The 18,355-nt window shown below is 41.1% G+C and overlaps 1 protein-coding gene across 1 annotated transcript in view; it reads left to right on the forward strand.

The window, feature by feature from the left end:
- RIPK2 (receptor interacting serine/threonine kinase 2) overlaps window positions 1–18,355 on the forward strand; it is a 114,436-nt gene that overhangs the window by 17,907 nt on the left and 78,174 nt on the right. The window contains exon 2 of the mRNA XM_069731580.1: window positions 14,402–14,555. Coding sequence (XP_069587681.1) covers window positions 14,402–14,555 — 154 coding nt within the window. The remainder of the gene's footprint in view (window positions 1–14,401; window positions 14,556–18,355) is intronic.

Consider the following 18,355-nt stretch of genomic DNA (forward strand, 5'->3'; position numbering starts at 1 on the left):
CCGCACAAAAAACCGCAGGTGCCAGGAGAGGCAGAATCCGCACCAGAAATTCCTAAGCCCAATCCGCAACATGTGCACATAGCCTAAGAACATAAGGTACTAAACCATCAAACATGTGGCCCTCCATGAGTTCAGTATATAAAGTAAACAACCTATATATTTTGGGGTTTTTTTTGCTTTATTTTCACTTGTACTTCTTTTTCATATGGTAGAGACAGATTTTGATAAATGACCACTGTTAACAGCAAATTAATTTATCTGAATATGAACGTACACCACTGTTTCACTGAAGTAAATGGAAATGTCTATGGATGCATAGGAAAGTCAGACTTTACCAGGTTTTATTAGCAAAAACACAAAACACCTACAAACAAACAGCCTGATATATGGATAAATGAACTGTTTACTTAGCAAGAGACAATCAACATGGTGGTTACAGTACTTCCACAAGAGGCAACAGGCATGGAGGTTACAAAGTCTCTTAGACAGGCCACAGGCACTGAGGTGGCAAACACTGGGTGCCAAACAAGCTCCACTCACATGTTCTGCTGAAGGACTTACTGCGGCATTGTATTGCTCCACATGTGGAACTCACTGTGTTGCAATGTTGTCCTGGACACCACCTTTCTATAGAGAATTGATGTATCACAGTTCCGTCATCGTTAACAACTACATATATACTTTATATTCCCATAAGGCAGAAATAGGAAGTGGCAAAGCAAATATTATCTTTTATTCATTGCTTCTTCCATCACAGATTTCATCTGATGACCAGATACGAGTACTGTTTCCTATTCCTGTCTTATGGGAGAATTTTATTCATTCACTTTACAAAGTTGAGCACTACCACGTTTGACAAAAAATCTGAAGAGTAGAAAAATGTTACTAATTACCATGTGTGAAGCAGTGGCACCATTTTTTACTGTTTTTCATTAATTGTACTTTTCATTATAAAATGAGTGACAGATTCAGTCTTTTGCATCTGCCCTTCTGCTCACAACCTTAGTTCATACACACTGGATACCAACGCCACCTTCTACCCATGACTTCCAGAAGGGCATTCACCCACGACTATCATTTCATAATGCAGCAAGCTGTTTATTCTTCCCTTGCCCAACTTGTATGGCCTTGACAAACTTTAAGTCTTCGTACTGCTACTTTTGTGGAGGTGCATACATTTGCTTTTGCTACACTGCCCTATGGTGATTCATCATTTGATGAGCGCTAGTCTTCCCCTTTTCTTAGTTGCCCTTTTTAACAGCTTCTAGCCTGGGGACATGGGGTAAGGTTGCTTTAGAGAGTGCCCTCACATTGACTCAGAATTATCCAACCTCTGCAACCTGCAGCCATGCAATACAGTGTACAAAATAATATAACATATGCCTACTAAATAATACTTATGCTGCCCATATAATTTGATGGAGGTTATACAACATAATTATGTAATATATCCTTAACACAATATGCAATCATAATACAGTTGTAACCAAACAACATAAACAAGCCTAACTATTCGTAACCCATGACAAGCGTGCAAGGATGCAAACGAAGAAGATGAATTGTCACAAATGTGCCGTATCCTTCTAAGACCTTTGGATGTGGGGTCAAAAGATCACAGTGACTGGTGGATCAGATCCTCGGCGATTAACTTGAGTGGAGTGGATTGATTTTCACTTGTGGTGTGGAAGGAGTTAAGAATTCCTTTTTGATCCTGCTGGGATTCCATATGGCTCTAATCTTGTTGCCGCTCCCTTCCATTATTTAAACTCTCTCCTAGCTCTCTCCTCTGCCAGTTATAGGTTTTCTATGCTGTCCATTTGTTTGATTTCTCTCCTGTCAATGTGTTTTCTTACTTTGGTAGTGAGACCACTGACTTGCTGCCCTACTCACTAGTTAGGGCTCACTTTGGGCAAGCTAGGGTTTAGGTACGGGATTGCGGATGGGGGGGACCTGTCAGGGTTCAGTCTCACATGAGTGTTTAAGGGTCCCCCCTCACCTTTCCCTATCGTTAGGGCCCCCTTTATCTTTTCTTCCCTCTTTTGCACCACACAATGGCCATTTACTTGCTCAGGCGTGACAGGAATAGTTATATTTTCAACCTTCTACAGATGCAAAAAATGTCCACGCTAAAAGACAAATGGCAAAAATAGGGGTTATGGTTCCGGTAACAGCACTGATTCCTGCTGCCATTATGGTGGTAGTTGTCCCATCTTTTACCATAAATTAATAAGGTAGAGATACTCTTTAAAATAACGTGAAATGCAACCTCAGAGCAGATGTGGTGCATGATGTGCACGTCTGAATGCAGAGACCCCAGAAAAAAATACCCAGATTTGTTCCGACTTATAATAAACCCATACGATAAGAATAACGCTCGGACAAACTTGTTGGGTGAAGGTCGGTTACAATTTTAATTATCGTGTTAACGAAAGCAAAGAAAACACTTATTTTCTGAAAATGATCAAGTAAAGCGGTCTGTAGTTAAAATGCCAACTGTCGAACGCCAACAGGCGAGTCAGTGTACACAGCCAAATCATCTCCAAAAGGGGAGGGAGAGGGAAGAGTGAGAAGTAAGGATAAAAAAGGCGCTACAATCAATATCAATCAATATCTGATCAATCTTCAAAAAAAAAATAGGGGAGGGGTGTTGCAGTCAGTGGCAGTTTCCTTAAAGAGGTTGTCCAGTCCAAAGCTACAAGTCTACATTCACTCCATGTGACTGCTCACTTGAGAATCCTCATATCTTGTTCAGTGCACACTGTGAGGATTCTCCAGTGCCAGCACCAAGTCAAGTGACCGCATGTTTGGGATATGCAAACTTCCAGCCACATTCCGACTAGACTATATCCGGCCTCGCTCAGTACACTTGCATTGATTGAGGCTGTGCCCATCTAGCCAGACTGTGGCCAGGAATACTTGTAGTCACATGACCTCCCGCTCCTGGAGAATCCTCACAGCACATAGCGTGCGCGATGTGAGGATTCCCAAGCCTGCAGACACTCTATGTGCACCCTTAGGCCTGACAATGCCTTTAATTTGCCATCCAAAAGAGTAGCTCTTTTTACTCACTTTGATGCTAGATATGTAGTATGCATAAATATTGTTACCATATTTTGCTGCCTTGATGCGTAGAGCTAAGTATTTGTTACCGCATAGTTCAGAATCTGTTTTGTACATTAAGGCAGGAAAATATAGTAACTAACCCTTTTAAAATATAACAGAAAAGGACGGCACTAGAGCGGCTAAATATCAGACGTTTTCATTAACCATGCTGGATCCAATTCAGGACGTGAGTAGGCACGTAGTTTGTAACAGCAATTAAAGGGTGGTGCTCAACCATAAACAGAAGTATACTGACAATCCACTTGCATAGAGAAAAGAAAGAGGCGGCACTCACCCCGATGTTGCTTGAAGGTGATGTTCTTTATTCAATTCATGAATACATGAACACAAGGCAGAGGGCCGGCTGGTGACAGATCAGGTGCGGGAAGGAGGTGAGGGACTCCCTCACCTCCTTCCCGCACCTGATCTGTCACCAGCCGGCCCTCTGCCTTGTGTTCATGTATTCATGAATTGAATAAAGAACATCACCTTCAAGCAACATCGGGGTGAGTGCCGCCTCTTTCTTTTCTCTATGCAAGTGGATTGTCAGTAAACCCTTTTAAAATATTCATGCAAATTACACATCTAGCATTGGAATAAAAATAATAATAATAAAAAAAAAGTTTAGTTACTCTGTAATGAGAATCTGTAAGTATTTGATTTTCTATGATGAAATTCTTAGAATATTTAGTGTTGGAATGTTACATTGATAATGACAAATCTCAAGGGTTTAATTTCAGGGATTTAAAGAGTCAGGTTACGGAAACGGTTTAGTACCAGTATCGAAGCTGTTCCTGTAATTCGTTAGTTAGGGAAATAGTATTGCTCGCTGTGCTATGCTGCGTCTGTAATTCCTATTCATCTCCATGGGAGTTACACAAGTAAGTGTTTTACTAGAGTCACTTACAGGTCAGGGACAGAAAAATATTTAGAATTGAGAGTCCTCAGTGGTTGGTACCTTTTAATGGCAGGTCAGGGATAGATAGAAATATTCTTAAGTACGAGGGACTGAGATGACAATAACCCTTTAACACATTTGGATCTAATAAAATCTTCCCACTCAATGTCATTTAAAAGAACACAGGATTAAAAACCAGGTATATATATAGAAGAGATAACTACTATATAGATAGTATACCCATAAATAAGTATCAATAATAAACCCGGCCACCACCTGTGTCAAAAAAATATAGTGGAACCACTAAAAGAGCAAAGGAAGCATTCACCGAACATGGATCAGACCAAAAAAGGAAAAAGATGACAGGGAATATTTGAATATATTACTTTTATTATTGTGTAGCAACAGCCAGAAATCAGTAAAGGATAAAAATACTATGTATATGTATTCTCTTGCGTGCACATAAAAAACATATAAATATATAATACAATAGTCACAAAGTATATATAGGTACAGTATGTGAGCTGGATACCCCAGTAAGAAAAAGAATTGTATAAAAGTATAAAAGCCAAGATCATATGTAGAAAATATATATACACAATATATATATATAAAGAAGGAAATTCATATATATATACACATATATAAAAACTAATAGTTTATGTATATATATATATATATATATATATATATATATATATATATATATATATATATATACTAGCTGAAGAGCCCGGCGTTGCCTGGGCATAGTAAATATCTGTGGTTAGTTCTAGTACCTCACTTCTCTTATTTTCCCATCACGCCTCTCATTTTCCCAATCACATCTTTCATTTTCCCCCTCACATCTCTCATTTTCTCCCTCACTCCTCTCATTCCCCCCTAACACTTGTCATTTCAACCTCACATCTGTCATTTTCTGATCACTCCACTATTTCCCTCACTCCTCTCATTTTGCACTCACACCTTTTCATTTTCACCTCATACCTCTCATTTTCACCTCAGTATATACATGTTTGTCATCTCCCTTATATATAGTATACATCTGTATGTCATCTCCTGTATATAGTATATACCTGTATGTCATCTCCCCTGTATATAGTATATACCTGCTGTGTGTCATCTCCCCTATATATAGTATATACCTGAATGTCATCTCCTTCTATATATAGTATATACCTGTATGTAATCTCCTCCTGTATATAATATATACCTGTGTGTCATCTCCCCTGTATATAGTATATACAGTTAGGGCCAGAAATATTTGGACAGTGACACAATTTTCGCGAGTTGGGCTCTGCATGCCACCACATTGGATTTGAAATGAAACCTCTACAACAGAATTCAAGTGCAGATTGTAACGTTTAATTTGAAGGGTTGAACAAAAATATCTGATAGAAAATGTAGGAATTGTACACATTTCTTTACAAACACTCCACATTTTAGGAGGTCAAAAGTAATTGGACAAATAAACATAACCCAAACAAAATATTTTTATTTTCAATATTTTGTTGCAAATCCTTTGGAGGCAATCACTGCCTTAAGTCTGGAACCCATGGACATCACCAAACGCTGGGTTTCCTTCTTCTTAATGCTTTGCCAGGCCTTTACAGCCGCAGCCTTCAGGTCTTGCTTGTTTGTGGGTCTTTCCGTCTTAAGTCTGGATTTGAGAAAGTGAAATGCATGCTCAATTGGGTTTAGATCTGGAGATTGACTTGGCCATTGCAGAATGTTCCACTTTTTGGCACTCATGAACTCCTGGGTAGCTTTGGCTGTATGCTTGGGGTCATTGTCCATCTGTACTATGAAGCGCCGTCCAATCAACTTTGCAGCATTTGGCTGAATCTGGGCTGAAAGTATATCCCGGTACACTTCAGAATTCATCCGGCTACTCTTGTCTGCACTTATGTCATTAATAAACACAAGTGACCCAGTGCCATTGAAAGCCATGCATGCCCATGCCATCACGTTGCCTCCACCATGTTTTACAGAGGATGTGGTGTGCCTTGGATCATGTGCCGTTCCCTTTCTTCTCCAAACTTTTTTCTTTCCATCATTCTGGTACAGGTTGATCTTTGTCTCATCTGTCCATAGAATACTTTTCCAGAACTGAGCTGGCTTCTTGAGGTGTTTTTCTGCAAATTTAACTCTGGCCTGTCTATTTTTGGTAATGATGAATGGTTTGCATCTAGATGTGAACCCTTTGTATTTACTGTCATGGAGTCTTCTCTTTACTGTTGACTTAGAGACAGATACACCTACTTCACTGAGAGTGTTCTGGACTTCAGCTGATGTTGTGAACGGGTTCTTCTTCACCAAATTAAGTATGCGGCGATCATCCACCACTGTTGTCATCCGTGGACGCCCAGGCCTTTTTGAGTTCCCAAGCTCACCAGTCAATTCCTTTTTTCTCAGAATGTACCCAACTGTTGATTTTGCTACTCCAAGCATGTCTGCTATCTCTCTGATGGATTTTTTCTTTTTTTTCAGTCTCAGGATGTTCTGCTTCACCTCAATTGAGAGTTCCTTTGACCGCATGTTGTCTGCTCACAGCAACAGCTTCCAAATGCAAAACCACACACCTGGAATCCACCCCTGACCTTTTAACTACTTCATTGATTACAGGTTAACGAGGGAGACGCCTTCAGAGTTAATTGCAGCCCTTAGAGTCCATTGTCCAATTACTTTTGGTCCCTTGAAAAAGAGGACGCTATGCATTACAGAGCTATGATTCCTAAACCCTTTCTCCGATTTGGATGTGGAAACTATCATATTGCAGCTGGGAGTGTGCACTTTCAGCCCATATTATATATATAATTGTATTTCTGAACATGTTTTTGTAAACAGCTAAAATAACAAAACTTGTGTCACTGTCCAAATATTTCTGGCCCTAACTGTATCTGTGTGTCATCTCCTCCTGTATATAGTATATACCTGCATGTCATCTTCTATATATAGCATATACCTGTATGTCATCTCCTCCTGTATATAGTATATACCTGTAGGTCATCTGCTCCTGTATATAGTATATACCTGTGTGTCATCTCCTCCTGTATATAGTATATACCTGTATGTCATCTCCTCCTGTATATATATGTACCTGTATGTCATCTCCTCCTCTATATAGTATATACCTGTGTGTCATCTCTCCTGTATATAGTATATATCTGTGTGTCATCTCCCCTGTATATAGTATATACCTGTGTGTCATCTCCTCCTGTATTAGACCTCGTTCACACGTTATTTGCTCAGTATTTTTACCTCAGTATTTGTAAGCTAAATTGGCAGCCTGATAAATCCCCAGCCAACAGGAAGCCCTCCCCCTGGCAGTACATATTAGCTCACACATACACATAATAGACAGGTCATGTGACTGACAGCTGCCGTATTTCCTATATGGTACATTTGTTGTAGTTTGTCTGCTTAATAATCAGATTTTTATTTTTGAAGGATAATACCAGACCTGTGAGTGTTTTAGGGCGAGTTTCGTTTGTCAAGTTGTGCGTGTTGAGTTGCGTGTGGCGACATGCATGTAGCGATTTTTGTGAGATGAGTTTTGTGTGGCAACATGCGTGTAGCAACTTTTTATGTGTCGAGTTGCATGTGACAGGTTAGTGTAGCAAGTTGTGTGCAGCAATTTTTGCGCATGGCGAGTTTTGTGCGTGGCGAGTTTTATGTGTGGTGCCTTTTGAGTATGTGCAAGTTTTGTGTGAGGCAACTTTTGCATGTGTTGCAACTTTTGTGCATGTGGCAATTTTTCCGCGTGTGCAAGTTTTGCGTGTGGCGAGTTTTCCATGAGGTGAGTTTTGCACTTGTGGCGAGTTTTGCAAGAGCCTAGTTTTTGCATGTGGCGAGTTCTGCGCGTGGCGAGTTTTGAGCGGCGACTTTTATGTGGCGAGGTTGGTGTATTTGTGGTGAAATGTGTGCTGAGGGTGATATGTGTTCAAGCACGTGGTAGTGTGTGGCGCATTTTGTGTGTGTGTTCATATCCCCGTGTGTGGTGAGTGTCCCATGTTGGGGCCCCACCTTAGCAACTGTACGGTATATACTCTTTGGCGCCATCGCTCTCATTCTTTAAGTCCCCCTTGTTCACATCTGGCAGCTGTCAATTTGCCTCCTACACTTTTCCTTTCATTTTTTTCACATTATGTAGATAGGGGCAAAATTGTTTGGTGAATTGGAAAGCGCGGGGTTAAAATTTCACCTCACAACATAGCCTATGACGCTCTCGGGGTCCAGACGTGTGACTGTGCAAAATTTTGTGGCTGTAGCTGCGACGGTGCAGATGCCAATCCCGGACACACATACATACACACACACACATTCAGCTTTATATATTAGATATATATATATATTCCAAGCAGACCTAAATATATGCTTAAAAAAGTGCTAAGTGCCAATGGTAAGGAGATGACTTCCTATGTGAATGTTATATGTAGAGTTCATATGCAGGCATTGCTGGCCAAAAAGTGCAAAGTGTAAGATAAATACGGCGTGAGAAGACCATATGGGAAAGTGCACTGTGCGAATATATAGGGGATAATATTTAATGTGAAAACTCACATGCAAACAATACTGACCAAAAGTGCAGAGTGTTAAGTATATATAAAGGAAGATATGCCAGGTATAATATGCACTATCTACATGGGAAAATGCTCAGTAGACATATGATCCAATGCTACTTACTATAAAAGCTGGGGGGATATCTCCAGGACCGCCAAGTGTGTAAGGATGTGCACCCCGATGCGCGTTTCGGACCCAAAAGTTCCTTCGTCAATGTCAGGTCAGGTCACAGGTTACAAATGGATTAAAAACAAAGGCAATAAAATACAGTAAATATGTGAGATTTTATTGTGAATATTGGATATCTGTGACAATTGGAAGATATATCATGCACACAGAGCCTGTAATAAATGGCACACTGAGCCACAGACACCGTATGAGGCTGTAAGTACACGAGAGATGGTTAGCCCTTTTTTCCTTTTGTATTGATGTTGAGCTGTTACTGCTGTTGGCTAGAACTTTACACCTTATAAATCTTTATGGAAAAATCATGTAATGATGTATGACCGGGCCGGATGCACGTTTGATCTACCATGTTGGCCTAGTGGAAGTTGAACATTTTTTTAGTTGATAAAACATATTTCATTTGAAAATGGGTCTGGGACCTTCACTGTATGAGCAGTAACAAGTAGCTGAATCTGCAACTGTCTAAACAAGAGTGGGTGATATTTTGTGGCGCGGAATTGTGAGTGACTAACCGTGAGTCATGTGATTGTCTGATATAAAACAGAATAAGGATGTGCAGTACTGGAGAAAAGTAGAGAGCAGTTCCCTGAAGAAATAGAGAGAGCTACAGGGTTAAGACGTGCTAAAATGCAGTTAGTAAAGTCATAGTCCCCACCATACCCACGGGCAGAAAGGGAGAATATCACAGTGAAGACAATACATAAATGAAGGTTAGAGTCCCCACAGTGAGAGGTAGTTTAATTTCAGACCAGGGATGACTGTACTGGAATCAAAGTTTAGAGTGAGAAGTTTGGTGAAGGCCTTTAGGATGATAGCTTGGTTGTTGGCCTAAGGCCTAAAAAACAAGGTTCCAGGAGAGGACCATCTTTAGACTAAGTGACAGGAGGGCAAGGGCCAAGTGGGACTATTGCGAGATATCAGTGAATGAGATTGCCTTGAGTTGCTTGATGAAAAGTGCAAGTGTGAGAGTGGCCTCACTGATACCTGGATAGGGAGCTGCGAGAGAGTGAGTCAGAGTATACCTGGTGTCGAAAGCCCAGGAGCACCACAAACCACAGAGTGGAAATGACTGTTTGTGTTTTCTGAAAATTCTAGCCCTGAAATGTTGTCAAGTGAAACTCCGCCATATTGTAAGATCTACACATTTTTAAGAATACTGTGTTTGAGAAGTGTCTTGACCGTTAAACCTGTATAAAAGCATATATATGTTTACCAACAAGTTCAGGAACTCACACTCTCACAGTGCCTCCATAATTCATCATAGTATGGAACTATCCTTATTATATTATTACAGTTCATTGCAAAAGTTTTAGGAAGGTGTGAAAAAAATAATTTCAAAAATAGAAGTGTTAATAACTTTCTTTTCTCAATCAAAATGCAAAGTGGATTAATAATGAAATCTGAATCAAAATAATATTTAATTGATTGACATTGATATTCATAATATTATATATATATATATATATATATATATATATATAATGTTAACTCTCCCTTGTTCTCTTTAATTGTGAGACATAAAACAGATACTTCTCCATCAGCGAAGCGTTTGATTGGCTCCAAATATATTCTGCAGTAGGGCACTGTCCCCAAACATACAGTAAATGTAATTAACAACCGTCTTCAGCATAAGGAAGAACAAGGAGTCCTGGAGGTGATGATGTGGCCCCTGATCTCAACATCATGGAGTCTTCCTGTGATTATATGAAGAGACAGAAGGATTTGGCCAAGCCTCATATAGTGAAGATCTGTGGTTAGTGTGCCTTGATGTTTGGCACAACCTAACTGCTGAGTTACTTAAACAAGTATGTGCAAATGTACGTAGAAGAATTGATGGTGTTTTGAAGGCAAAGGGCGATCACACCAAATATTGATATTTATATTTCTGTCACTGGGTTACAGCAACAGAGGAGCCAGAAGACTGCGGCGTCTGATTGCTCCTACTCTTGCACTGATTAGAAGCACTTTACCTTCTTATTTAACTGTGTCGATTTCTTTTGGCAGTGCAGGGGTTAATTTACTCTGCTGAGAGTTCTGGGAGCTAAGGCTCTCAGCTGAGCACTGTTAGCTAGTCCCGTCCCCTATATAATTTGGGTTCTGACTGACACACATCATAGCTTATGCTTCGTGGCTGGGAGTATAGTACTTGGTGATTATTGGAGGAGGCGTTAAGTGGATTTATTTGTTACTGTTGCTTGGTTTTGTGAATGTGAAAATCTGGTTTCTTCTCCTACTTTGGTTTTACCCCATCCTTCTCTCCCCGATGCATACTTCTGTCATATGTGAGTATATAATTGTATGTCTAGTATTTTCCATTTCCCCTGTTTGCGTTACCTTGTTCATCTGGTTGGTGTACTACGGCACGCTGCTACTCCCCTTGGTGGGGGAAGGGTACAGACTGAGGGTGGATTCAGGCGAGATACATGGCCGTGGCATCTTCACCTTCAGAAGTAACCCAGGGAACAAGGCAAGCTAGGGCGCCCCCTAAAGTTAGGGACAGGGAAGGAGCCCCTGGTCCCGGATCACCTGACAAGAGTTGTGACAATTTTTCTTTTGTTCATTCTCTTTGTATTTTGTTAATTGATTAAAGTAAACTATTAACACTTCTCTTTTAAAAAGCGTTCTTACTCTAGAGCATTTCTTCCACAGCTGCCAAAAAAGTTGCTGTATATATTATAACTAACTATTGAACCCGTTCTACGCTCCGGGTGGCGAGCATTTATATTGGTATATGGTCCCCATCCTGTCATGTGCTGCTCCATCCTGCGTCCCCATCCTGTCATGTTCTGCACCCATCCTGCGTCCCAATCCTGTCATGTGCTGCACCCATCCTGCGTCCCCATCCTGTCATGTGCTGCACCCATCCTGCGTCCCCATCCTGTCATGTGCTGCACCTATCCTGCGCCCCCATTCTGTCATGTGCTGCTGCCATCCTGCGCTCCCGTTCTGTCATGTGCTGCTCCCATCCTGCGCCCCCGTTCTGTCATGTGCTGCTCCCATCCTGCACCCCCGTTCTGTCATGTGCTGCCCTATTCTGTCATGTGCTGCTCCCATCCTGCGCCCCCGTTCTGTCATGTGCTGCTCCCATCCTGCGCCACCGTTCTTTAATTTGCTGCTCCCATCCATATGCCCCATACGCTGCTCCATAAAGGTTTATGGCCCCCATAAGATGCTCCATAGTATACGCCCCCGTACACTGCTCCATAGTGTATGCCCCGTACGCTGTTCCATAAAGGTTTATGGCCCCCATAAGATGCTCCATGGTGTATGCCCCCGTACACTGCTCCATTATGGTTTATGGCCTCCATAAGATGCTCCATAGTATATGCCCCGTACACTGCTCCATTATGGTTTATGGCCCCCATAAGATGCTCCATAGTGTATGCCCCGTACGCTGTTCCATAAAGGTTTATGGCCCCCATAAGATGCTCCATGGTGTATGCCCCCGTACACTGCTCCATTATGGTTTATGGCCTCCATAAGATGCTCCATAGTATATGCCCCGTACACTGCTCCATTATGGTTTATGGCCCCCATAAGATGCTCCATAGTGTATGCCCCGTACGCTGTTCCATAAAGGTTTATGGCCCCCATAAGATGCTCCATGGTATATGCCCCCGTACACTGCTCCATTATGGTTTATGGCCCCATAAGATGCTCCATTGTATATGCCCCCGTACACTGCTCCATTATGGTTTATGGCCCCCATAAGATGCTCCATAGTGTATGCCCCGTACGCTGTTCCATAAAGGTTTATGGCCCCCATAAGATGCTCCATGGTATATGCCCCCGTACACTGCTCCATTATGGTTTATGGCCCCATAAGATGCTCCATTGTATATGCCCCCGTACGCTGTTCCATAAAGGTTTATGGCCCCCATAAGATGCTCCATACTATATGCCCCCGTACACTGCTCCATTATGGTTTATGGCCCCATAAGATGCTCCATACTCTATGCCCCCATACACTGCTCCATTATGGTTTATTGCCTCATAAGATGCTCCATACTCTATGCCCCCGTACACTGTTCCATTATGGTTGATGGCCCCCTTAACATGCTCCATTCTATATGCCCCCGTACACTGCTCCATTATGGTTGATGGCCCCCTTAACATGCTCCATTCTATATGCCCCCGTACACTGCTCCATTATGGTTGATGGCCCCCTTAACATGCTCCATTCTATATACCCCCGTATGCTACTGCAATATATATAAAAAAAAAAAAAAAAAAACATGCTCACCTATCGTCGCTGGATGCCGAGTGCTGGGGGGCCTGAGCAGGCGGGACACCGGCGCGCTGTGGGGGTCAGGTGCCGGTATTGCTGCCAGCTCAGGCCCCCCAGCACTTACTATATTCACCTGTCCTCCGTTCCACTGCTGCGCCATCTTCCCGGTCCTCTGGCTGTGATTAGTCAGTCAGAGGGCGGCGCCGGCGCGCATTAAGCGCGTCATCGCGCCCTCTGAACTTAAGGTCACAGGCCGAGGACCGGGAAGATGGCGGCGCGCAGCGGTGGAACAGAGGACAGGTGAATATAGCCGATACTCACCCTCCTGGCGGTCCCTGCTTCTCTGTTGGAGATCGCGGTGTGTGTTCAGTGTTAACACATACCGCGATCTCCCGGGAGCATCACTCTGTGAGGCCCAGACTGCGCCGGCGCTTGCGCTTGCGCAGTCTGTAAAGGCTTCGGACAGAGTGACGCTCCCAGCGTTATATTATAGATCTTCAATTGGCCACGATGGAGAAGACTTAGAGGAAGCAGATACAGATATATTGATGAGATCCGTGTTACATTTTTACCTGTGATTATCTTTAATCCTGTTCATCCCTATTTCTCATCCCCAAATGAGCTGAGGCTTGCAAATTATGGGCATTTTCTCTGTCTAACAATGACTCTGTGTAGCATTCACAGTAACGCCTTCATTTACTTCCCTTACATCTCCCAGGACGGGTTTTCTTCAGATCCAGGTGCTGCTGCATTGTGCTCTGATGCTTCCCAAGTAAATGTCGTGGTCTGATCTGATGTTTGAATAGAGATTGTGGTCTGGTTGTCTGAATTCATTTTAGTGGTCTGGTATAGGGAGTGAATTAATTTTTTGATTTGGTCTGAATCTTTAGTTAGGGGACAGTTCTGGGTTATGAATTAATTTGGGGCTTTAACATTTCATAAAAACCGTGGGAAAAAGAGCACATTATAATAGCGGAACTGCCAACACATCCTTATATTCTACAGTATGTAATATACGCATTTTATTAGAGAGATATTTTCCCCTTTCTATCTCAATAATATATCTTTTTACTGAGGCACTTTCATATTATATACTTGCTTGCAGCTGCTATAAATTAGGGTACTGCTTGTACAGTGATACATCGATGAGCAAACACATAAATCCATACTTGCAAACATTTACAATTTTGCGGTGATAATTCTGGGAACCAGACTTTAAAGGGATAATTTTTTTTAACAAAACCACATCCAAACTGTCGATTTTTATGGCTTTGGGAAGGAAGGGGGAGGCTTAAACGCCACACATTTTGCAATCTACTGTAAATATTAGTAAGTATGCATGCGGCCAGAACATATGGATAAGGTCACACACGTTTCCCTGACTTTTATTCTTATAGGGTTTTTGTTCTGTTTGTGTTCTGCAGTGAAAGAAATAAAATCTTAAAAGAAGCAGAAATTTTACATAAAGCCAGGTTCAGTTTTATTCTTCCAATTTTGGGAATTTGTTATAATGAAGATAACATTGGGATTGTGACAGAGTACATGCCGAATGGATCATTGAACCAGCTGTTACATGAGGTAGGTGTACACTCACAAGATCCTGCTGATAACTGATTGCTATTTCTATTTAATTCACAAGATTACCGTATTTCAAGCAGCCCATTCCTGATGTAGGACATGATAGTATTTCCTATGTTGGATGCGGATGCATGGAGCAGGCTCAGGAGCTGAGCCCGCACTATATACAGTCGATGCCGGCTTTGTTATACATCTGGTGTCTACCTGTAACAGCAGCTCCAATTGCTGCTATTTAACCATTTGACAGCAGCATTTAAGTGGTCTAATTACCTGTGCATGCGTGAACCAGCTCCCAATGATTCCCCAGCACTGCGATCGTAAGGTTCCAATGGGTTGTGATGGCAGCTGGGGGCCTGCTAAAGGTCAATGTGGGCTTCATAGGACAATGTTATTTTCTTTATATAATGACATACTGAAGTTTTATAATATATACACTCCTCAACATTGATATTGCAACACCAAGAAGGAAAAGGTGAAAACATAAGTGAGCATGCAGCCAGGGCCGGTTTTAGGCAAAGTGGGGCCCTAGGCAAAGTTTAAAATGGGGCCTCAAATGATAACATATTGCAGATCACACAGAAGCATTTTGGTTGTATTTACATGCGCTGATCTCAGGCCGCTAAACAAGTGTGATCGACAATATTGAAGTCGTTGGATGCTTATTTCCCGGCCTCTTTCCACCATCTGAGAAAGAATAATGGGGACAGAACGATCACTGATAGATCACTAACGGATCACCATACAGTATCATGTTATCAGCAGCACATCTACAGTTTACACCGGCGATGTCCTGCTGAGAACAATGATTTGTATTCCGGCATAAACAATCCAATCACCCAATGAATATGCAGCATTTTGCTTGTTTAGTATAATACACCCCATACTCCATATACTATAATGTGCACCACAGTTCTCCATATTGTAAAATGCACACCCCATAGTCCTCCATATAATATAATGTGCCCTATAGTCCTCCATATAGTATAATACACTCCTCATAGTCCTCCCTATATTAAAATATACTCCTCAGTCCTCCATATAGCATAATACACTGCTCACAGTGCTCCATATAGTATAATGCACCGCATAGTCATCCATGTAGTACAATTCACTTCCCATAGTATAATGCACCCCATAGTTCTTCTTATAGTATAATGTATTCCCCATAGTCCTCGATATAGTATAATTCAGCCCACATATAGTATAATGCAGCCACCACCCCACAGAGTATAATGCAACCACCCCACAGAGTATAATGCAGCCACCCCACAGAGTATAATGTAACCCCCCACAGAGTATAATGTAAGCCCCCACAGAGTATAATGTAACCTACCCAAAGAATATAATAAAACCAAAAACACATGGGCCACCTGCATAGTGAACAAGTCTGTAGGAACCTGTTCACACCACCAAAGAACTTGAAAACACAAAAGTGCACAGAGAGGTAAAAAAATACTCTGTTGTAAAAAAGTCACAGTAAATAAGCAAGTGCTAGTCAAAAAAATGAAAAAATACAGGGTATTTAGTTAATATGTTTTTTTGGAAAAAAAAGTATGTTAAGCTGCTCCATCAATCGCCAAGGTATACCCTTAATAGAGCAGTCCTGTCTAATGTATATAATCCCTATCTGATGTATTTAAAAACCTGATCATCTGTATAGTACCTGTATGAACAGGGCTCAGAGAGAAAATATCCACGTTGAACATGCGAAATGGAACAGCTACAATGCAAATGACCCACAGAGGAGTGGTGAACTCCCCAGTCTTGTAGAAACAAGAGAACAATTATAAAACCAAAAACACATGGGCCACCTGCATAGCGAACAAGTCTGTAGGAACCTGTTCACACCACCAAAGAACTTGAAAACACAAAAGCGCACAGAGAGGTCAAAAAATACTCTGTTGTAAAAAAGTCACAGTAAATAAGCAAGTGCTAGTCAAAAAATGAAAAAATACAGGGTATTTAGTTAATATGTTTTTTTGCCCAAAAAAGTATGTTAAGCTGCTCCATCAATCGCCAAGGTATACCCTTAATAGAGCAGTCCTGTCTAATGTATATAATCCCTATCTGATGTATTTAAAAACCTGATCATCTGTATAGTACCTGTATGAACAGGGCTCAGAGAGAAAATATCCACGTTGAACATGCGAGATGGAACAGCTACAATTCAAATGACCCACAGAGGAGTGGTGAACTCCCCAGTCTTGTAGAAACAAGAGAACAATTATAAAACCAAAAACACATGGGCCGCCTGCATAGCGAACAAGTCTGTAGGAACCTGTTCACACCACCAAAGAACTTGAAAATACAAAAGCACACAAAGAGGTCAAAAAATACTCTGTTGTAAAAAAGTCACAGTAAATAAGCAAGTGTTAGTCAAAAAATGAAAAAATACAGGGTATTTAGTTAATATGTTTTTTTGCCAAAAAAAAGTATGTTAAGCTGCTCCATCAATCGCCAAGGTATACCCATAATAGAGCAGTCCTGTCTAATGTATATAATCCCTATCTGATGTATTTAAAAACCTGATCATCTGTATAGTACCAGTATGAACAGGGCTCAGAGAGAAAATATCCACGTTGAACATGCGAGATGGAACAGCTACAATGCAAATGACCCACAGAGGAGTAATGAACTCCCCAGTCTTGTAGAAACAAGAGAACAATTATAAAACCAAAAAACACATGGGCCACCTGCATAGCGAACAAGTCTGTAGGAACCTGTTCACACCACCAAAGAACTTGAAAACACAAAAGCGCACAGAGAGGTAAAAAAATACTCTGTTGTAAAAAAGTCACAGTAAATAAGCAAGTGCTAGTCAAAAAAATGAAAAAATACAGGGTATTTAGTTAATATGTTTTTTTGCAAAAAAAAGTATGTTAAGCTGCTCCACCAATCGCCAAGGTATACCCATAATAGAGCAGTCCTGTCTAATGTGTATAATCCCTATCTGATGTATTTAAAAACCTGATCATCTGTATAGTACATGTATGAACAGGGTTCAGAGAGAAAATATCCACGTTGAACATGCGAAATGGAACAGCTACAATGCAAATGACCCACAGAGGAGTGGTGAACTCCCCAGTCTTATAGAAACAAGAGAACAATTATAAAACCAAAAACACATGGGCCACCTGCATAGCGAACAAGTCTGTAGGAACCTGTTCACACCACCAAAGAACTTGAAAACACAAAAGCGCACAGAGAGGTCAAAAAATACTCTGTTGTAAAAAAGTCACAGTAAATAAGCAAGTGCTAGTCAAAAAATGAAAAAATACAGGGTATTTAGTTAATATGTTTTTTTGCCCAAAAAAGTATGTTAAGCTGCTCCATCAATCGCCAAGGTATACCCTTAATAGAGCAGTCCTGTCTAATGTATATAATCCCTATCTGATGTATTTAAAAACCTGATCATCTGTATAGTACCTGTATGAACAGGGCTCAGAGAGAAAATATCCACGTTGAACATGCGAGATGGAACAGCTACAATTCAAATGACCCACAGAGGAGTGGTGAACTCCCCAGTCTTGTAGAAACAAGAGAACAATTATAAAACCAAAAACACATGGGCCGCCTGCATAGCGAACAAGTCTGTAGGAACCTGTTCACACCACCAAAGAACTTGAAAATACAAAAGCACACAAAGAGGTCAAAAAATACTCTGTTGTAAAAAAGTCACAGTAAATAAGCAAGTGTTAGTCAAAAAATGAAAAAATACAGGGTATTTAGTTAATATGTTTTTTTGCCAAAAAAAAGTATGTTAAGCTGCTCCATCAATCGCCAAGGTATACCCATAATAG

The sequence above is a fragment of the Ranitomeya imitator genome, chromosome 6 (genome assembly GCF_032444005.1).
Source record: "Ranitomeya imitator isolate aRanImi1 chromosome 6, aRanImi1.pri, whole genome shotgun sequence".
Taxonomy (NCBI): Eukaryota; Metazoa; Chordata; class Amphibia; order Anura; family Dendrobatidae; genus Ranitomeya; species Ranitomeya imitator.